The following is a 23,804-nucleotide window of genomic DNA, read 5'->3' as shown; positions in this document are numbered from 1 at the left end:
TATTATTTTGTAGGACTGGCTTTGTTCGAGGAAAAGTTCAAATATAACCAAGAGAAATACAAGAAGTTTAAGGCAATTGAAGAAAGCCTGCATAAAGAACTGGTGGAGATGCTAGGTGATGATGGTGTGTTCTTATATCCCTCACATCCCACAGTGGCTCCCAAGCATCATGTTCCACTTACGAGGCCTTTCAACTTTGCTTATACAGGTACATACCTCTGTTCATTTCATTCTGTAATAGAGATATTTTCACGAAAAGCATAATTTTCTTTTGCTGGCTTTAAACACACTCTGTAGTTGAAAGCATACTGTGAACAAGAGTTCCTAATGTCTTACATGGAAAATGCTTCACTAATATTTGTCCTCCCCAGAAGAAACTACAACTTAATAGTAGTAGACATCTTTTACAGAACTGGGGTTCAGTGGCTTGTATTCAATAACCCAGTGTGATCTCACTGAATTCAAATGTTTCCTTACATGATCTGGCACATTGTAAAATCAAGTTACTATATTTCCTTGGATCTATAGCTTTCTAGAAGATTCTAGTACAGAAGACAATTCCCAAAGGAACCACTTATTTGCCTTAACTACCATCCATCTGAGTTTTATTTATTATATTGTTAAACCTACTCATTTGTTTCACATTGTTTAGGAACCATGAATGAGTCATGGTTATTTGAGTTTTAAAGGACTCAGGATTTGTACTAGGTCAGTTTCTGTGGTTTCTCAAGGGTCTCTCTCAGGACTTTACAATTATATTTGAGATGAAGTTAGGATTTCTGCCAAACCTTGCATTTCCACTCTGGAAACTTCTAGTCCACTTAAACTTCTAATTTGGAGTCCTACTTATTTCAGCTCAAATAATTGTTTTTGGAACTTTTTAACCTATGCCTCCTGGAGCAGGACACCAAAACTTTCTGAACATATTTTCTTATCTTAAAAGTCAGGGTAATCAACATATTACAGTATCACTGTCAAGAATAAATGAAATGAAACATGTAAATAATTGATATAAGGACCATAAAGGATTGGAATGTGGGAGAGGGTATAAAATTAAAGTCCTTATCCTTAATTTCCTCATCCATACACTGTTCCTTAGTTTGGTCATTTACCTCAGAGAATTTTTTAAATATTTATTTCCAAATTGCTCTGGTTCACTGTTATCATCTTTTTATTTAAGTTATGAAGATAGGAAAATTATTTAATATTTAACAAAAAAACTTTACAGAAAATTACTGATCATAGCCACTTTTGGATTTCCCTCAGTTTGAAGTATGTCACAATTTGAAATTTTACCCTACAGTTCAATACTAAATACATTTGCACAGTGTCCATTATAAGACATGTTAGTTATGTTCCAGATGATATAGACACAAAATCCAGGATCAATACTAGCCATGATTTATCAGCTACCTAATATATGCCAGAAACTGTGAACAAGGAATCCCATGCATAATCTCATTTAAGCTTCCCCCAATCCTTCACAATAGGTGTACTTATTTTCATATAAAAGATAAGGAAAACTGAGTTACTTAAAAAGTGAAATAAATCCTTGAAGATGAATGAATATAATTCCCAGTATTCACATCCTCCCACAAAGAGAAATAAAATCAACAGTTGTATAGCTGAATTTTGAGATGAGTGACCATGGGAAAACACTGGAGCCCAAAAATGGAGAGATGGAATCACCTGGGAATGATAGCAAAGAGAAACACAGAACCCTGGCAACTGACACCAGCTTTGTAGCTAGGGGAAGGAGAACTCCCCATTTCAGGGTAAAGAGTGTATTGGTAAACTCCACAGCACAGATGGCAGAAATCCTAGCTACTGGAAAGCTTTGCAACCATCATATGCTTGCAGGCCAGTTAGGGGAAAAATCTGTAGTCTGTATAATAGCTTTAATTTGGAAAAGAATCTCATGTCATTTTCAGGCAATTCCACAAAGCCTAGGGTCCTGTGGTTGGGCATCATCTTGAGAGACGAGCTATCCAAATTCATGCTATTCTTGGGGCCAGAAACATGCACATATTTTCATGTCTGAAACTGCTGCAGACATTGCACAATATGGGCAGGGAGGATTGCAGTATTACAACCCCAACTTGACCCAGAAGAGGAGCTGTGACCCCAGCAATCAAACCCTATCCTTACCTGTATATTAGAAAGGGATAAGCAGGAAAGTGCCATCAAGAACAGAAAATCAAGGATTCTAGTCTACCAGGAACAATGATATGGCCATCCAGAAGTGGACCTTGCCAGTGTCAAGGCTGAAGGCTGGCACCTGTATGATAACATCCAGCCACATTACCTCATGTGTGAGCACCCTACTTTTTTACTGGAGTCAGCAGCCAGTTCCATAGTTCCTACTGCCACCATCACTGCACCTACACTACTTAGGAGTGTATGATCCTCCCCTTTGGGGCTAAGAATTAGCCCCCAAAGTTTTATCAAAATCCACCCCCACAAACTTTCTGGGCATACATGCTCCTTTCCCAGTGAGCCCATCAGCCTTCACTGTAGGTATTATTGTTAATGCCACCTCTGGGTGCACATTGCCTCTGGGTGCACATCCCTCTATTATTGATCCAGCATCACAGGTGCTACCACCACCCTGCAACAATGCCACATCTGAGTGTGTGATAGTTTCAGGACTGAGAAAAGGTACCATAGAAGTCTACTACTTATTCCCCATCACTTCTCCCTGAAAAATGTATGTGTTTATGCTACTGACTGATCTCAGTTATTCCCAATGCTGTGGGACTTCCATGGGTCCTTGCCAGGAACAAAGCTCACTCAGCAGTTTCTAAGAAATCATCTAGCACCTGACTGGTGCCACCATTACAATTATCACTGTGAAAACAACATATATACTATAGTGCACACAACTTTATTAATTATAAGAGTATCCCAATAACTATGTATCCCCAGAGAGAATGGATCTCTTAAACTCTACCACAGCATCTACAGTGTATATAGTGAATAATTATAGCCACAAGGCTGTAGGGTTATTACCCTAAGCATCCTAGCTGGAACCAAATCCAACATTTCATACAAAAGACCATATTAAATAGAAAGCAGTTTAATAAAACGGTCACACTTTATTAAAGGTGATGAACCAGATACACAAATATCAACATAGGAACACAAGAATATGAATATGTATAGTAACATGAAAGATCCCCAAAGATACAATACTTCAGGAATAGATCCAAAAGAAAATTATATTGATGAAATATCTGATTCACAGAATTATTTTAAGGAAGTTCAGTAAGATTCCAGAAAATACAGACAGCTGAACAATTTTTTAAATCAATGCATTGTATGAGAATCTGAAAAGAGTCAGTGATCTTGAGAGACAAACCTTGAAGAGATCAATAAGTCAAATTTTTTAAAAATTCAGTTGAGAGACAACAGACTAGATTAAGTAGAACAAAGATTATTAGAGCTTGAACACAGACTTTTTGAAATATTATGGTCAGACAAAAAAATAAAAATAAGAAGAAAGAAGAAAATCTGTGAGATATTTGGGATGCAAGTAAATAAACAGATATCCACATTTTGGAATTATCTGAAGGAGAACAAAGAAGGAACAGCATAGAAAACCTATATAATGAAATAGCTGAAAACTTTACTTAACTTGGGAAAGGTATGAACTTTTAGATACAAGGGATATATAAGACCCCAATAGACATTGCCAGAAAAGATCCTAACTCTAGAGTATTACAATCCAACTACCAAGAGAATAAGACAAAGATAACTACCAAGAGCATAAAACTTCAAGAGGAAATCACCACATCATAATTGAGGGAATCCACATTAGATTACCTGTATATTTCTTAGCACAAACTTTGTAGGACCAAAGTGTATATAATGATATATTCTAAGATAAAAATAAAAATAACTCAACCAAGAGTACTATATCCAGAAGAGATACCTTTTAAAATAAAAGATAATTAAAGACATTTTAGGCAGGCAAAAACATAGACCTCATCATCACCAGAACAGATTTACAAAAGATATTTAAGAGGGTAATAAATTCAGAATTTAAAGAAATATAGTAAAAGTTTTGAGAACACATAAATGTATAAAATACTCTGGTAGACACAGAAAAGAAACATAAAAATGGAGTCTTATCAATATAGTAAATCAACAAAACACAAAGATGAGTAAGAAAATACAATAAACAACATTTAAAACAAATAGAAATAATTTCAAAAATGACAGAAGTCCTTACTTATCTATAGTAACCTCAAAAGTAAACAAACTGAATATTCCAAATAAAAGAAAGAGATGGACTGAATGGATAAAGAAAAACACCTGCCAGGCGTGGTGGTGCATGGAGGATTGAGAGTTCAAAGACAGCTTCAGCAAAAGCGAGGTGCTAAGCAATTCAGTGAGACCCTGTCTCTAAATAAAATACAAAATAGGGCTGGGGATGTGGCTCAGTTATTGAGTGCCCCTGAGTTCAATCTCTGGTCCTCCCACCAAAGAAGAAAAGTACCCATTGTTATTCTGACTGCAAGAAACTCCCTTTTACTTCACTGGTAAAGAAACTCACAGAATGAAGTTGAAAAATGAAAAAAGACATTCAACAAGAACAAAACCAAAGCAAAAAAGGAGTGGCTATTCTTATATTGGAAAAAATATACTTAAAGACAAAAAATTTGACAGGAGACAAAGAAGGTCACTCTATATTAATCAAGTGATCAATTAATCAAGAAAATATAATAATTTCAAGTGTTGTTCACCTAATGCCAGAGCACACAGTATTATGAAACATGCATTATTAAACCTAAAGGCAGATATAGTATCCAATAGTGGAAGACTAAGATAGCATTTCCATCATTGAACAGATCACCCCAAGGAAAAAAATAACAAAGGAATAGCAAAGTTTAACTATAGATTAAAAAGAACTAACCAACATTAAGAGAGCCTTTCATCCAACAGTTGCAGAATATAGCACTTGGAATATTTTCTAGAATAAAACATATTACACCACAGAACGAGTCTCAATACATAAAAAGAATTGAAATAATATCATTGAGCTTCTCTGAGCTCAATGGAATATAATTGTAAATTAACCAATAATAGAGGATTCAGAAACTATATAAATTCCATATGTGGAATACAGTGAATCGGAGGCACTTATCACCTACCTGCTGCTCCACGAGACTGAACCAAACTAACACCTGTGCAGTTGCAGGTTGATTTGTGTTTGTGTTGAGAAGTCATAGGAAAGAGCTGACGGGCAACTATAGTCAGTGACCTATTGAAACCCATACATATTGTTGTCTAGAGTGGGAAGCACAATACAGTGCACCAAAACAATAGTGCTCAGCATCTTTGCTGGAGGATAAATTCATCTTTATCAGGCTGAAAGAGAGTCCTAGTGACCCTCCAATAGTGCAGCAAACATGAAGGCTGAGCAGATAAGAGACATGGGTTCTACGTAGAGAGATGGCATGGGAAAAAAGATTTTGCTCACTTCCAAACATTTCCATTCAGTACTATGGTAGGGAGACATCTTTAAAGTGACCTATTATCTAAGCATACTGCTTTGAAGATCAGATGCCCCTGCATTTTAAAAATATCTCCCAAACCTAGTGATTTCTTCTTTTCACTGTCTCAATGTGTTCTCAGTGTGAAACTTTGGGCCCAAAGAAATGACTGTGTCTCTAATCTGCTGAGAACACTAAACAGTGGCAAGTGTACTCTGTGAGGTGGAAAGAAATGGAAGGATCATCCACATATATTTGGTGTTCAAATTCTGTGACTATGAGGAAGATGATCTGTGTGTGATTTTGCTAGAGTACTAGGCATGGGAGCAGTGTGGATGGGACTGGCAGATCCCTAAGTTCCTGCAGCACTTCACTGAATACAGATCCCATAGGTTTGGTCACTTCCTCTATGCTTAGAGGCATTCAGATTATAAGACAAAATAACTTGAATATTGGCTATGCCCCTATATGCACTGACTGAAAGTCTCAGGAACAAGGATGTGAAAATCCCATGGGTCCACAGGCACAGTGGGAGAGAGGGGCTGGCATGAATCTTCTGTTGTTCATACTGGAATCCCAAGGTGCAAGGATTGTGGCTAGGGGACTGAATTTAGTCCTGCTGCAGACATCTTTATTGGGCAATGAGGGGTAAAACTCCACCTACAAATTACACTAACTAATTTGGTCTGTTTCACCTGAAGCTGAAAAACACACTTGGATACAGCTGTGACTCACTAACAGGCCCTTACCTGGTCAATTACAAATTTAGGGGACCCAGAAGGAAATGTCTCAATTTTATACGTACTATGCACTAACAAATTATGCCACTGGAATTCCTCAATAATGAGGTACCTTTGACTTGTGTTTATTTTTACTTTTAGTTTATTTTTGTTCTGTATTGCTTTGTTTTCCCTCTTTCCCCCCACACTGTTATGTATTTTAAATTCTCCAATTGGAGTACACTCTCTCTTTTAATTCTTATTTGTTTTTTTACTCTCTTTTCAATTACTTTTATGTCTTTCTTTCATTTTCTATATTTTTACTTAATTTAGTATTAATTTTACTTTCATTAATGTGTAACATTTCTCTGTTCCATATTATCATTTTTTATTTGACTATTTTTATTGATAATTCAGTGTTATATTTGCTGGCTTCTAGGTTTTAAATTTTCTACACTTTCTAGGCTTAAATAAGAAATGAAACCTCATTGCTGAATCTATGAAGAAGAATATGAAGTCTTTTTTCACATAAATCATAGAGGAATATATCCACTGGAGCTGAACAAATGCTTTATATTAGCAGTGTATATTATTATGCCTTTGGCTATAATGTTAGTAGATTGTGAGAAAATACTTGCAATTTAATTTTATGTTAAGTTTTTTGTTCTAATTAGTTATACATGACAGTAGAATACATTCAGGCAAATCACACATAAATGGAGTGAATCTTGTACATGATGTATGATTGCATTGGCCATGGAGTCATATTTGTACGTAGGATATCAATGTCTGATTCATTCTACAATCCTTCCTACCTTGACATCCCTTTCCCCTCACTTCATTTACCTCTGCATAATCCAAAGTACCTCTCTTCTTCCCTAGCCCCCATTATTGTGAATTAGCACTCACATATGAGAGAAAACATTCAGACTTTGGTTTGGAGGATTGGCTTATTTCGGTTAGCATGATATTCTCCAGCTGTATCCATTTACCAGCAAATGTCATAATTTTATTCTTTTTTTTAAGCAGAGTAATATTCCATTGTGTATATATACCACATTTTCTTTATCTATATTAACCACATGAACCTCAGATACAGCATTAATCTCTAGGATATATAAAGAGCCAAAAAAAAAAAAAAAACTTAACACTCACAAAAGAAACTCTAAGCTATAAATGGGCTCAGGAACTGAACAGACATTTCACAGAAGAAAAAAATACAATCAGTCAACAAACATATGAAAAACTGTTCAACATCTCTAGCAATTAGGAAAATGCAAATCAAAACTACATTGTTGGCTGGGGTTCTGGCTCCGTGGTAGAGTGCTTGCCTAGCATGCATGTGGCAGTGGGTTCAGTCCCCAGTACCACATAAAAAAACTAAATAAACAAAATAATGGTATTAAAAAATTACATTGAGATTTCATCTCACTTCAACTAGAATGGCAATTATCAAAAATACAAGCAATAATAAATATTGGCCATGATGGGAGAAAAAGGCATACTCATTCATTGTTGGTGATACTGGAAATTGATGTAACCACTATGGAAAGCAGGATGCAGATTCCGCAGAAAACTTGAAATGGAACCACTATTTCACTGAGCTATCACACTCCTTGGTTTATAGCCAAATGATTTAAAATCAGCATACTATACTGATGCAGCCACATCAATGTTTACAGCAGCTCAATTCACAATAGCTAGACTATGGAACTAACATAGGTGTCCCTCAATAGATGAATGAATAAAAAAAATGTTCTATATTATTATAGTCCCTTTCTTCTCTATGACCAGTGGTGGTGTAAAGATGTTTTTAAAAGATTTTTATTGTATGTCTATATCCTTAAAAATAAGGTAAATGCAAATTAAAACTATACTGATATTTCATTTCACCTCAGTCAGAATGGCTATTATTAAAATAAACAAAATTAAAACAAATTTTGGCAAGAATGTGGGAAGAAGAAACTCTTCTTCAGTGTTTGTGAGAATGTATATTGGCAAAGCCACTGTGAAAAACAGCATGGAAGTTCCTCAATAAAAATAAAAATATTTATGCCATTGAATCCATCAAAACCACTTCTGGATACATAGCTGTATGAATCAAAGTAAGCATACTGTAGAAATTCTAGCACACACATGTGTATTTTGCCAATATTGACAATAATCAAGTTATGGAACCAGCCTATATGCCCATCAGCACAAAAATGAATAAATAAACCATGTGATAGTTTGTAGCTATAAGGAAGAGGAAAATCATGTTATGTGCATGAAAATGGATGGAAAAGAAGGTCATCATGTAGAGAAAAATAAGTCAGAATCAGAAAAATATCATTTGTTTCCTCTCATATGTGGAATTTAGAAAGAAAAAAAATGGCTTACATGAAAGTTGAAGGGGGACTATTAATAGAAGAATGTGGGAAAGGTAAGGGAGGGGAAATAGGGAGGGTAGATATGATCAAAGAAATTGTCACAATTATTCCATTATGTTATATAATTATTATGCACAATAATTATAATTTTAAAATAAGATGTTCAAATTCATGGAAACAATATGCTAAGAAAGAAGTAGTATTAAATAAAATGGAAAGAAAATCTTTGTTTAAAAATATAAAAAGAAACAGCTTAGCAAAATTAATGGGACTCATAAAAAGCAATATTAAAAGGGAAATTTATAACAATAAGCACTTTATAAACATTAAAGTGTTTATAAACATAAAATGTTTCAAGTCTTGGGTTGCAGCACAGTGGTAGAGTGCTTGCCTTGTGCACATGAGGCCCTAAGTTCAATCCTCAGCACCACATAAAAATAAATGAATAAAAAATGTTGCATTTATACACAGTGGAATATTATTCAGCATTAAAAAATAAAAAATCATGGCATTTGCAGGGAAATGGATGGCACTAAAGCAAATGATGCTAAGCGAAGTTAGCCAATCCCTAAAAAACAAATGCCGAATGTCTTCTCTGATATAAGGGAGGTGACTCAAAACAGAGTAGGAAGGAAGAGCATGAGAAGAAGATTACCACGAAACCAGGAAAAGAGGAGGGAGGGAAAGAGAGGGAGAAGGGGAATTGCACGGAAGACGTAAGGAGACACTCATGGGTTCACAAAATACATATACGATGCTGTGAGGGGGAAGGGAAGAAAAAAGAGAGAAAGAGAGAGAGAGAAGTGTCACAGTAGAATGGGTAGAGAATAGTGATGGGAGGGGAGGGGAGGGGAGGGGAGGGGAGATAGGGAGGGCAGCAGAATACAACTGACACTAGGGTTGCTGTATGTATACACGTGGATGTATAACCAATGGGATCCTGCAATATGTACACGTGGAAAAATGAGAATTCATACCCTATATGAATCAAATGTATGATATGTCAAGATCATTGCATTGTCTTGAACAACTAATTAAAAAGTTAAAAAATAAACGTAGTGTCCATCTACAACTAAAAAAATTAAAAATGTTTCAAATAAATAAACTCATAGGGAATCTCAAGAAACTAGAAAAATAAAATCTTAGCAAACTCAAAATTAGGAGAAAGCAAGAGTAAGCAAAATCATTTCATAAATAAATAAGAGATTACAATTACAGAAGACTAATGGAACAGTAGGTTCTTTGAAAATATAAAATAAACAATCCTTTAAATAGGTTAGGAAACTAGAAAAAATAAAAAACTCAAATAAAAATGGAAGATTAAAAATATGTTACAACACACATCACACAAATACTAAGTTTGACTGGAGCCTTTTTTTATTTCTTTCATACATGATAATAGTGGAATGCTTTACATTCATAATTATCCATTGTCAGCCCAATTTTTCATAATTCTGTATATAAAGTATGTTCATGCCAAATTATGCCATTATACATGAGCTCTCTTATTGATTTTTTGCATTACAATTCTTAATACACCTTTATACCACAATATATCATATCTCTGTATATAAGGCATGTTGACAGCAAATTCACATCTTCATACATGTATTTTGTATAATGATGACCATCTCCTTCCACCATCCTTGCTGTTCCCCTTCTCCCTCCCTTTCCCTCCCACCCCTATTCCCTATCTAGAGGTAATCTTCCTCCCCTGCTCTCCCTCCCTTCCCCACTTTGAGTCACCGCCCTTATATCAGAGAAAACATTCAGCATTTGTTTTTCGGATTGGTTAACTTCACTTAGCATAATCTTCTCTAATGCCATCCATTTCCCTGCAAATGCCATGATCTTATTTTTAATGCTGAGTAATATTCCATTGTGTATAAATGACATAATTTTTTATCCATTCATCTACTGAAGGACATCTAGGTTGGCTCCACAATATTGCTATTGTGAATTGTGCTGCTATAAACATTGATGTGACTGTGTCCCTGTAGTATGCTGTTTTTAAGTCCTTTGGGTATAGTTCAAGAAGAGAAATAGCCGGGTCAAACGGTGGTTCTATTCCCAGTTTTCCAAGAAATCTCCATACTGCTTTCCAAATTGGCTGCATTAGTTTGAAGTCCCACCAGCAGTGTATGAGTGTACCTTTTTCCCCACATCCTTGCCAAAACTTGTTGTTTGTCTTCATAATAGCTGCCATTCTTACTGGGGTGAGATGGTATCTTACAGTAGTTTTGATTTGCATTTCTCTGATTGCAAGAGATGATGAGCATTTTTCATATATTTGTTGATTGATTGTATATCCTCTCCTGAGAAGTGTCTGTTCAGGTCCTTGGCCCATTTATTGATTGGATTATTTGTTTGGGGTGATTATCATGTTGAGCTCTTTATATACCCTAGAGATTAGAGCTCTTTCTGATGTGTGAGGGGGAAAAATTTGTTCCCAGGATGTGCTCCCTGTTCACTTCACAGACTATATCTTTTGCTGAGAAAAAAACTTTTTAGTTTGAATCCATCCCATTTGTTGATTCTTGGTTTTAATTCTTGTGCTATAGGTGTCTTATTAAGGAAGTTAGAGCCTAGCCCCAGGTGTTGAAGATTAGGGCCGACTTTTTCTTCTATTAGAAACAGAGTCTCTGGTTTAATTTCTAGATCCTTGATCCATTTTGAGTTAACTTTTGTGCATGGTGGAAGATAGGGATTCATTTTCATTTTGTTGCATATGGATTTCCAGTTTTACGAGCACCATTTGTTGAAGATGCTATCTTTTCTCCAGTGCATGCTTTTGGCAACTTTGTCTAATATGAGATAGTTCTAGTTTTGTGGATTAGTCTCTGTGTCCTCTATTCTGTACCATTGGTCTACCAGCCTCTTTTTGTGCCATTACCATTCTGGTTTTGTTACTATTGTTCTGTAGTATAGTTTAATACCTGGCATAGCAATACCACCAGTTTCACTCTTCCTGCTTAGAATTACTTTAGCTATTCTGGGTCTCTTATCTTTCCAGATGAATTTCATGATTGCTTTTTCTATTTCTACGAGGAATGCCATTGGGATTTTTATCAGAATTCCATTAAATCTGTATAGTGCTTTTGGTAGTATGGTCATTTTAATAATATCAATTCTGCCTATCCAAGAGCAAGGTAAATCTTTCCATCTTCTAAGGTCTTCTTCTATTTCTCTCTTTAGGGTTCTGTAGTTTTCATTGTATAGGTCTTTCACCTCTTTTGTTAAGTTGATTCCCAAGTATTTTTTTGAGGATATTGTGAATGGGGTAGCTTTCCTCATTTCCCTTTCAGAGGATTTGTCACTGATGTACAGAAATGCCTTTGATTTATGGATGTTGATTTTATATCCTGCCACTTAGCTGAATTCATTTGCTAGTTCTAGAAGTTTCCTGGTGGAGTTTTTTGTTTCTTCTAGGTATAGAATAATATCTTCAGCAAATAGTGGTAGTTTAAGTTCTTCTTTTCCTATAGCTATTTCTTTAATTTCTTTCATCTGTCTAATTGCTCTTGGCAGTGTTTCAAGAATTATGGTGAATAGAATTGGTGAGAGAGGGCATCCCTGTCTTGTTCCAGATATTAGAGGGAATGCCTTCCATTTTCTCCTTTTAGAATGATGTTGGCCTGAGGCTTAGCATAGATAGCCTTTACAATGTTGAGATAAGTTCCTGATATCCCTAGTTTTTCTAGTGTTTTGAACATGAAGGGGTGCTATATTTTATCAAATGCTTTTTATGCATCTATCAAGATGATCATATGATTCTTATCTTTAAGTCTATTGATGTGATGAATTACATTTATGGATTTCTCTATGTTGAACCAACCTTGCATCCCTGGGATGAATCCCACTTGATCATGGTGCACAATCTTTTTGATATGTTTTTGTATTCAAAAATTTGCCAGAATTTTATTGAGGATTTTTTCATCTATATTCACTAAAGATATTGGTTTGAAGTTTTCTTTCTTTGAGGTGTCTTTGTCTGGTTTTGGAATAAGGGTTATATTGGCCTCATAGTGTTAATTTGGAAGTACTCCCTCTTTTTCTGTTTTCTGAAATAGATTGAAGAGTATTAGTATTAGTTCTTCTTTAAAGGTCTTGTAAAACTTAGCTATATATCTTTCTGATCCGGGGATTTTCTTTTTTGGTAATCTTTTGATGGCTTCTTCTATTTCCTCACTTGATATTGTTCTGTTTAAGTTGTTTATATCTTCCTGACTCAATCTGGGAAGTCATATGATTCTAGGAATTTATCGATGCCTTCACTATCTTCTATTTTATTACACTATAAGGTTTCAAAGTAATTTATAATTCTCTTCTGTATTTCTGTAGTGTCTATTGTGATATTGCCTTTTTCATCCTGTATGCTAGTAATTTGAGTTCTGTCTCTCCTTCTCTTCATTAGTATGGTTAAGGGTCTGTCAATCTTATTTATGTTTTCAAAGAACCAACTTTTAGTTTCGTCAAATTTTTCAATTGTTTCTTTTTTTGATATCATTGATTTAAGCTCTGATTTTAATTATTTCTTGCCTTCTACTGCTTTTGCTGCTGTTTTGTTCTTTTTCTAGGTCTTTGAGTTGGAGTGTGAGGTCATTTATTTGTTGACTTGTTTTCTTTTCTTTTTTTTAAAGAGAGAGAATTTTTAATATTTATTTTTTAGTTTTTCGGAGGACACAACATCTTTATTTTATTTTTTATATAGTACTGAGGATCAAACCCATTACCCCATGCATACCAGGTGAGCATGCTACTACTTGAGCCATATCCCCAGCCCCAGCTTTTTCTTCTTTTAAGGAATGAACTCCATGCAATGAATTTTCCTCTCAGTGCTGCTTTCATAGTGTCCCAGAGATTTCGATATGTTGTGTCTGAGTTTTCATTTACCTCTAAGAATGTTTTAATTTCTTAAAATGATGACTTCTGTAACCCATTGTTCATTCAGTAGCATATTTTTCATTCTCCATGTGATGTAAGAATTTTTCTTCCTTATTTTATTATTGATTTCCGATTTCATTCCATTATGATCGGATAAAATTCAAGGTAGTATCTCTACTCCTTTGTACTTCCTAAGAGTTGCCCTGTGGCATTTTTTGAGAAAAATCCATGTGCTGCTGAGAAGAAAGTGTATCTGCTTGATGTTGGTTGATATATTCTATATATGTCAATTAAGTCTAAGTTATTAATTGTGTTATTGAGTTCTATAGTTTCTTTATTAAACTTTTGTATGTAAGATCTGTCCACTTCTGAGAGAGGTGGGTTAAAATCACCCATGATTATTGTGTTGTGGTCTATTTGACTCTTGAACTTGAGAATAGTTTGTTTGATGAACATAGTTGCATCATTGTTTGGGGCATCTATATTAATGATTCCTATGTCTTGTTGGTGTATGGTTCCCTTGAGCAGTAGTCCTTCTTTATCTCTTTTGATTAACTTTGGCTTGAAGTCTACTTTACTGGATATGAGTATGGACGCCCCTGCTTATTTCTGTGGTCCATGTGAGTAGTATGATTTTTCCCAACCTTTCACCTTCTGACTGGAGCCTTTTATGAACAACAATATGACAACAAATTGAAAGACAAAAGAAAAGGTAATTTTTGGAAAGATAAAAACTAATAAAATTGAATAATAAAAAAATCTACAGAGATCAGTAATTACTAGTAAGACTGGTTCAGTAATAAATGTCTCCCAGCAAAGTCCAGCACATGAAACAGTTTTAATGCTAAATAATCTCACTTTTAATGAACTAATGACAAATCTCAAACTATTCAAATAAGGAAAAATGAACAAATTCTTTTAAGTTTATTCTATGAGGACAGGTTTACCCAAAGCAGACAAAGACACAAGAGAAAACAAAAATTTAACACTTGACAGTAAGAGAAACTGTAGAGACACATAAATTCAGAAACTTTGAACATAACAAGAATTACTATGTTAGAAACACACCATCTTGCTGCTGCAGAGGTGGAAGCAGTGGCTACTACTCTGGCTGATGAAGAAAGGGTAAGCACAAGTACTTAGAAAGAAAAGCATGGCAAAAAATGGCCTGAGAGAACCTGTGGAGTATCAAGAGACACTATTTTTTTGTTGTTATATCAGTCATATAATCATATGTGCAAATAGTGTAATAATGTTCAGTTTATTCTACTATCTTTCCTACCCCCATGCCCCATCCTCTCCCTTTACTCCCCTGTGTCTAATCCAAAGTACATCTATTCTCCCCTCTTATTGTGAATTACCATCTGCATATCAGAGAAATCATTCATCCTTTGCTTATATAGGATTGGCCTATTTCACTTAGCATCATGGCCTCTAGCTCCATCCATTTATCAGAAAATTCAATAATTTCATTCTTTTCAGTGATTTTTCATTGCTTTTGTATACCACATTTTCTTTATCCATTCATCTGTTGAAGGGTATAATTGCTTCCATAGTTTAGCTATTGAGTTGAGCTGCTATAAATATTGATTTGGCTGTGTCACTATGGTATGCTAATTATAAGTCCCTTGGATATAAACCAAGGAGTAGGATAGCTGGGTGAAATGGTGGTTATATTCCAAGTTTCTGAGGAATCTGTGTCCTGCTTTCCATATTTGAAGTCCCACCAACAATGCATGAAAGTACCTTTTTCCCCATATCTTTGTCAACATTTATTGTTGCTGTGTTCTTGATAATTGCCATTCTGACTGAGGTGAGAAGAAATCTTACAGTAGTTTTGATTTCCATTTCTCTGATTATGAGAAATATTGAGTAGTTTTTCATATATTTGTTGATCAATTGTATTTTTTTTTGTTCTGTAAAATGTCTGTTCATTTTAGCCCATTGATGATTGGGTTATTAATATTATTATTTTTGGTTTTAGGTTATTTAGGCTGCTTATATATCCTGGAAATTAATACTTTATCTGAGGTATGTGTGGTAAAGATTTTCTCCCATTCTGTAGGCTCTCTCTTCATGTTATTTATTGTTTTCTTTGCTGTAAAGAAGAATTTTAGTTTGATTCCATTCCATTTATTCTTTTTAAAAATTGTTTTGTAGTTGTAAATGGAAAGAATGCCTTTATTTTATTTGTTAATTTTTATGTAGAACTAAGGATTGAACCCATTGCCTCATGAATGCTAGGCAACTACTCTGCCTCTAAGCTACAGCCTCAGTACCCATTTATTGATACTTGATTTTACTTCTTGCACTTTGGGTGTCTTGATAAGGAAGTTGGTTGCTAAGCTGATATGATGGGGATTTGGGCCTACTTTTCCTTCTGTTAGGTGCAGGGTCTTTGTTCCAGTGCCTAAGTCCATTATTCACTTTTTAAAAATTTTGTTTTTTGATTGTAGATGGGGACAATACCTTATTTATTTATTTTTATATGGTGCTAAAGCTTGAACCCAGTGCCTTACATGTGCTAGTCAAGTGCTTTACCACTGAGCTATAATCCCAGCCCATCTTGATCCTCTTTGAGTTTTCTAAAGGGTGAGACATTTTGCTATATATGGATTTTCAATTTTTCCAGCACCATATGTTGAAGAGACCATTTTTATCAAATGAATTTTTTGGCATTTTTGTCTACTATGAGATAACTGTATTTATGTGGGTTTGTCTCTGTGTCTTCTATTATGTACCATTGGTCTGCGTGTCTGCTTTGTTGCCAACACTATGCCATTTTTGTTATTATGGCTCTGCAATATAATTTAAGGTCTACTACTGTGATGCCTCCTGATTCATTTTTCTTGCTAAGGATTGCTTTGGCTATTCTGGGTCTCTTATTTTTCCAAATGAATTTAATGATTGCATTTTCTATTTCTATGAAAAACATCATTAGGATTTTTACAGGGATTATATTAAATCTGTATAACCTTTTTTGGGCAGTAGGCCCATTTTGATATGTTAATTCTGCCAATCCAAAAGCATGGGAAGTCTTTCCATTTTCTAAAGTTTTCTTCTGTTTCTTTATTTAGTGTTTTCATTGTAGAAGTCTTTTACCACTTTTGTTAAATTGATTCCCACATATTTTTGAGACAATTGTGAATATTGTATTTTTACTAATTTCTGTTTCAGTTGATTCATCACTAATGTATATTGTATAAGAATGCAATTGATTTATGGATGTTAACTTTATATTCTGCTACTTTGATGAATTCATTTATGAGCTCTAGAAATTTTCTGGTGGAGTTTGTTGTTGTTGTTGTTGATGCTGTGTTTTTCCCCCAGGGTTTTTTCTAAATAGAGAATCATGTCTGGGCAAATAGGAATAGTTTCAGTTCTTATTTTCCTATTCTTATCATTTCGACTGCTTCTTCTGTCTAATTGCTCTGGTTAGAGTTTCAAGGATGATGTTGAATAGAAGTGGTGAAATAGGGCATCCTTTTCTTGATCAAGTTTTTAGAGAGAATGTTTTCAATTTTTGTTCATTTAGAATGGTACTAGCCTTGGGTTTTTGCATATATAATTTTTACAGCATTGAAGAATGTTCTTACTATGCCTAGTTTTTCTAGTGTTTTGAACATGAAGGGATGCTGTACTTTATCAAGCTCTTTTTTTGCATCTATTAAGGTGATCATGATTCTCTATTGAGATGCTAATATGGTTCTTCTCTTTAAACCTATTGATGTGATGAATTACATTTATTAATTACCACATGTTAAACCAACCTTACATCACTGGGATGCACCCCAGTTAATCATGGTGCACTACTTTTTAATATGTTTTATATGTGATTTCTCAGTATTTTAATGAGAATTTTTGCATCTATGTTCATTAGGGTTATTGGTCTGAAGTTTTCTTTCCTTAATGTTCTTTTGTTTTGTTCTGGTATCAGGGTGATACTAGCTTAATGAATGAGATTGGAAGAGTTCCCTCCTTTTTCATTTCATGGAATAATTTGAGGAGTAGTGTTGTTAATTCTTCTTTGAAGGTCTTGTAGAATTCTGCTGTGAATCCATCTGATCCTGGGCTTTTCTTGGTTGGTAGGCTTTTGATGGCATCTTATATTTTATTGTATTAAACTTATCTGTTTAAATTGTGGATGTCCTCTTGATTCAGTTTGGTTACTTATATGTCTCTAGAAATTTGTCAATACCTTCAGGATTTTCTATTTTATTGGAGAAGAAAATTTTAATATATTTTCTGTCTATCATCTGTACTCCAGTAGGGTCCACCATAAAATTTGTGGTCCATTTTTTCACCACAAATTTTAGCAATTCGAGTTTTCTCTCTGTTTCTGTTCATCAGTGTGCATAAAGATTTATCAATTTAATTTATTTTCTCAAAGAACCAATATTTTTATCAATTTTTTGTTTCTTTTGATTTCATTGATTTCAGCTTTTTGTGTTGATTTATTCTTATTTTTCTAGTGCTTTGAGATGTAAGGTAAAGTCATTTATTTATTGACTTTCTGTTCTTTTAATGAATGAGCTCAACACAATGAACTTTCCTCTTAGCACTGACTGAATAATGTCCAGAGATTTTGATATGGTGTATCACTATTCTCATTTACTTCTAAGTATTTTTTTTATTTCATCCCTGTTTTTTTCTGCTATCCATTTGTTATTCAATAGCATATTATTTCATCTTCAGTTGTTAGAGTAGCTTCTATTTTTATTCTATTATTGATTTCTAATTTCATTTCATTGGAATCTGATAGAATGCAGAGTATTTTCTCTATTGTTTGTATTTGCTAAGAGTTGCTTTGTGGCATAAAATATTGTCTACTTTAGAAAATGATCTGTGTGTCACTGAACAGAAAGTGTATTCAATTTTTAATAATTAAATATATATATATATATATATATATATATATATATATATATATATCTGTTAAGTCTAAATTATTCATTGTGTTATTTAATTCCATAGTTTCTGTGTTTAGTTTTTTTTATTGGTTGTTCAAAACATTACAAAGCTCTTAACATATCATGTTTCATACATTAGATTCAAGTTGGTTATGAACTCCCATTTTTACCCCAAATACAGATTGCAGAATCACATCTGTTACACATCCACATTTTTACATAATGCCCTATTAGTAACTGTTGTATTCTGTTTTTGATTTTAGGATATATCCAGTGGTGAGAGAGGTATTACAAAGTTACCCAGTATTATTGTGTTGTGGTCTATTTGATTCTTGAATTTGAGAAAGGTTTGATGTCCTTAGATGCTCCATTATTTGGGGCATGAATCATTACAATTGTTATGTCTTGTTGATGTATAATTTCTTTTAGCAATATGATATGTTCTTTTTTCCCCTTCTGATTACCTTTGGCTTGAAGTCCACTTTATCTGATATAAGGATAGAAACCCTTGGTTTATTACATGATTCATGTTGGCAGTATGTTTTTCCACCATCCTTTCACCTTCAGTCCGTAGATGTCTTTGCCTATAAGGAGAGTCTTCTGGAGACAGCATATTGTTGGGTGTTGCCTTTTAGTACAATCTGCCAATCTATGTCTTTGAAGGATGAGTTTAGGCCATCAATGTTCAGGGTTATTGTTGAAATATGATTTGTATTCATAGTCTTTTGATTAATTTAGAGTTTTTATTTTGAATTAGTTTCTCTCTTGATTGACTATTGCTTTAGTGTAGTTTCTTCCTTTGCTGGTTCTCACTTTTTTTTTTTCATTTCATCTTCATGGAATATTTTGTTGAGAATGTTCTGTAGTACAGGCTTTCTAGTTGTGAATTATTTTAACTTTTGCTTACATGGAAGGTTTTTATTTCATTGCCAAATTTGAAGCTTAATTTTTCCGGATATAGAGTTGTTTTTGGCATCCATTTTCTTTAAGAGCTTGGTTTATATTATTCCAGGTCCTCCTAGATTTGAGGGTCTGGGTTGAGAAATCAGCTGAGATCTGAATTGGTTTTTTCGTATTCATAATCTGATATTTTTCTCTCATAGCCTTTAAAATTCTATCTTTATTAGTTAGGAATTTTCATTATAATATTTCTTAGTTTATGTCTCTTATAATTTTGTGCATTTCGGATCCTGAAAGCCTCTTGTATTTGATTTTTTTATTTAATTCTTTCGGTTTCAGAAATTTTCTGACTTTTTTATTGAAATAATTGTTTATTTATTTAGTTTGTATCTCCATGCCTTCATCTGTCCCAATAGATCTTCAATTTGGAATTTTCATTTATTCCATAATTCTTGAATGTTCTGTTCCTGATTTCTTAACATCTCTTCATGGTCAACTCTGTTTTCGAGATTATATTTTTTTCTTCATTGCCTGAAGTTTTATCTTCCAAGTTGTCTAGTCTGTTCATGATACTTTCCATTGAATATTTATGGATTTTTGTTTTGTTTTGTTTTCTTCCTTTTGAAGATTCCTACTTGTTTTCTTTTACACATTTTCTGCCTCTTTATTTAATTGAACTTTAAATTGCTGTATTTTATCTCTGATTTCATTCCTTATACCATCCTTTACATTTTAAATCAGATTAACTTATATTTGGGATGATAGTTTGGTGAGAACCATGGCTATACTGCAAAAAATGCAATACAGATTTAGCAAATTCCATTAAAATTCTAATGATGTTCTTCACAGAAATTGAAAAGCAGTCCACAAATTCATTTGGGAAAAAAGAGTTCCAGAATAGCCAACGCAATTCTTAGTGAGAAAAGTTAAGCAGTAGTCACCACAATACCAGACCTTAAATGATTCTAAAGTGATATAGTAACAAAAACAGCATGGTATTGGCACTAAAAAGACATAAAAAACAATGCAGTATAAGAGGAAACACGGAGACAAACCCACATATATACAGTTATCTCAAAATAGGCAAATGTGCCATAAACATACATTGGAGAAAAGACAGCCTCTTCAACAAATGGGGCTAGGAAAACTGGAAACCCACATCTAGGAGAATGAAATTGAACCCCTATTTCTCACTCTGCACAAACTCAGCTGAGTGGATCAAGGACCTTGGCAATAGACCAGAGACCGTCTACCTACTAGAAGAAAATGTAGGCCCAAATCTCTTCCATGTCAGCTTAGGAACTTACTTCCTCAACAAGACTCCTAAAGCAAAAGAAGTAAAATCAAGAATCAATGAATGGGGGGCTGGGGTTGTGGCTAAATGGTAGAGCACTTGCCTAGTGTGTGTGAAGTACTGGGTTCAGTCCTCAGGACCAAACAAAATAAATGAAGGTATTATGTCCATATGCAACACAATATTTTTTAAAAGAATAAATGGGACAGTATCAAACTAAAAAGCTTCTTCTCAGCAAAGGAAACAATCAAGAATGTGCAGAGAGATCCTACAGAATGGGAGAAAATTTTGGCCATCTGCTCCTCAGATAGAGCATTAGTCTCTAGGATATACAAAGAGCTCGAAAACACTTAACACCAGTAAACAAATAATCCAATCAGTTAGTCTGTTTTAATTGGAAAGTTCAATATGATTATATTAAAAGTTATAATCAATATTGCTGTTGTTTTGGTGGGGGGTACTGGAGATTGAACTCAGGGGCACTCAACCACTGATCCTCATCCACATCCCTATTTTGTATTTTATTTAAAGTCAGGGTCTCACTGAGTTGCTTAGCATCTCTCTTTTTCTTCGGCTGGCTTTGAACTTGCAGTCCTCATGCTTTACCCTCCAGAGCTACTGGGATTATAGGTGTGCATTACCACACCCAGCTGTTTTGTTAATTTTTATCATTGTATATAACCTTTGCTATTTTCTTTCTCTCCTCCTGTTAATCTTTGTTATTGGGTTATTTTATGTATTGATAGTTTTATTATTTCTCTAGTATGTGTTCTCTAGCAAGTTTTATACTTTATTATGTTTTCATCATGATAGTTGTCATACTTCCACTTTATATTTGTTAGATTTATTTTTTGTTCTAGGAATTAAACTCAGAAATGATTTGCCACATTGAGCTACGTAACCCCTATTATTATTATTATTATTATTATTATTATTATTATTATTATTTATTTTGAGACAGGATCTCACTGAGTTACTGAGGCTGGACTGGAATTTGCTATCCTACTGAATAAAACCACCCAATTGCTGGAATTATAGATGTTTGCCACCACACAGCTTACTTGCACTTTTTGATGTAGATGTCCCTTAATTATATTCTGTAATGTACATATGGTGATTATTTCAGTTTATGCTTACACTTTATTTTTTCTGTGTTTCTATGATATCTTAGCTGAATATAATGTTCTTAGTAGGCAGGCTATTTTTTTTCCTTTTAGAGATTTAACTATATCATTCCATATTTACTAGCTTATAAGGTTTCTGATGAGAAGTCTGCTAATGAAAGGGTAAAGTTTCTAAGCTGCCAAGCCTGAGTTAAAAAGTAAAGGACTAGGTATTGTAAAGTTTCTGAACTGCACACAGAACCTGAAATTCCTGAGGCAGTTAAGACAATGCCCGGTACTGACCATTTAGTTGTTTAATAACCTAGGACCCTGTGAAGTTTGGCATGTAGGCATTCAGGGCCCAAACCAATCAGTTTGAATGTGTACCCCGCTTAGGAGTGACCAATCACCCCCGCCCGACCTGTTCCCGCCAATGAATGTGCTAATCATGTATGAGAGTTGTTGTTCAATTTTCCCGTGCCTCATGATGATTTGTTCTGATGTATGCAAAGCCCCCGCCCTCCCCAAAAAGTGTACTTAAGCACTGTTTAACCTCTGCTCTGGGCTCTGGGCTGCTCTCCCTTCTTGAGTGAGCGCGGAGCCCCAGCATGCTGGATTCTCAATAAATCCCCTTTTGCTGATTGCATGAGCCAGTCTCTTGGTGGTCTCTTTCTCCGACATTGGCGGGACACTTACACTGTTATTCTGAGTGTGGTTTCCTTACCTGTGGCTTGATGCTTTTCTATTGCCATTCTTTAGAATTCTCTCCTTATCAAATGACATTTCACAGATTGACTGCAATATGCCTTGGTGAGGACCTTCTCTGTTTGAACCTAAGTGGGGTCCTCAAATCTTCCTGGACCTGCATTATATAATTTTCCCAAGATTTGGAATTTACTATATTGTTTAATACATTTTCTGTGCTGTTTACCTTCTATTCTCCTTCTTAAACAGCAATAAGCAACTTTTTTGTTTAATTTTTCCTCATATTTTTTGTAAACTTTCTTCATTTTTATTCTTTGTTTTCTCTGACCATAAATACTTCAGAAGACCTGTGTTTAAGCTCAAGAATTATTTCTTCTACCTTACCTGGTATGTTATTGAGACTTTATACTGTATTTTTATTTCAATTACTGAGTTTTCAGCTCAAGGATAACTGTTTAATTATTTTGCCTTCATGATATCTATTTGCTAAATTTTTATTCTTATTATGAATTGTTTTCCTAATTTCCTTGAATTGTCCATCTGTTTCCTCATATCTCAGTTTTCTTGAAATCATTTTTTTTAAATTCATTTCAGACAATTTCTCTATTTCCTTTTCTTTGGCATCTTTTTCTTGAGAGTTTTGTTTCTTTGGAGACATCCCATTATTATGGTTTATCATGCTTCTTATGTTGCTATATTGAAATCTGCACATCTACTCAATTAGTTGCCACTGTCAATTTCAGAGGGCTGCTTTCTCAGTAAAGAATATTCTATGCATATTTCAAAGAATGCAATATGTGTAATAATGTCAGTTTGGAAAGCTATGTTGGCTTTTTTTTCTGGTAGGTGAAGTAATGTGGGCTCCATGGAGCTTATTCTGATGTAATTAATGTTAGTAATGCCTGTATTTTTCTCAGTTATCTAGGCTGCATGAGCTTGTGACACTGCTTAATTAGGTGTAATTTAACTATCTTTGGTTGCAGAGGTTTTCCACCATCTTTGAGACATGGTATGTAGTTGTAAATGCGGGATAGCTGTCAGTTTCCAAGGGTTTCATGTAGGTAGGGCTATTATTTGGATCCCAGGATGCACAGTACAGAGTTCCCATAGCTGAAAGATGGGTGCCATTTGTGTTGGAGGACCACATCAGGGCAAATCAATTCTCGTATGAAGGAATAAGTCTGATGAAATGCTCCTGATGGTGAGGAAAATATACTTACCAGATTAAGAGGCCCACAGTTGAGACAGGCTGTACTGGTGGACCTAGCCATAACATCTGAAAATGTGTAAGAGCTGCAGAATGAACTTTGAAGTTGTCAGTGGTTCAATTCACTCAAGGAAGTCTGCCTGCCTGCTTTCCAGGGCCTCAAACTTTGGGCTGGGTCTGCTTAGATTCTTCATATGGTTTATCCTAGGTGAAAGGGC

The 23,804-nt window shown here is 34.5% G+C and overlaps 1 protein-coding gene across 2 annotated transcripts in view; it reads left to right on the top strand.

The window, feature by feature from the left end:
* Faah2 (fatty acid amide hydrolase 2) overlaps positions 1–23,804 on the top strand; it is a 135,364-nt gene that overhangs the window by 76,844 nt on the left and 34,716 nt on the right. For both annotated transcript variants that reach the window (XM_021721339.3, XM_005342200.4), the window contains one exon: positions 14–208. In XM_021721339.3, the coding sequence (XP_021577014.2) occupies positions 14–208 (195 nt within the window). The remainder of the gene's footprint in view (positions 1–13; positions 209–23,804) is intronic.

The sequence above is a fragment of the Ictidomys tridecemlineatus genome, chromosome X, assembly GCF_052094955.1.
Source record: "Ictidomys tridecemlineatus isolate mIctTri1 chromosome X, mIctTri1.hap1, whole genome shotgun sequence".
Lineage (NCBI taxonomy): Eukaryota > Metazoa > Chordata > Mammalia > Rodentia > Sciuridae > Ictidomys > Ictidomys tridecemlineatus.
Note: the sequence above shows the minus strand (reverse complement) of the source record. Positions and strands in the feature narration are given on the sequence as shown.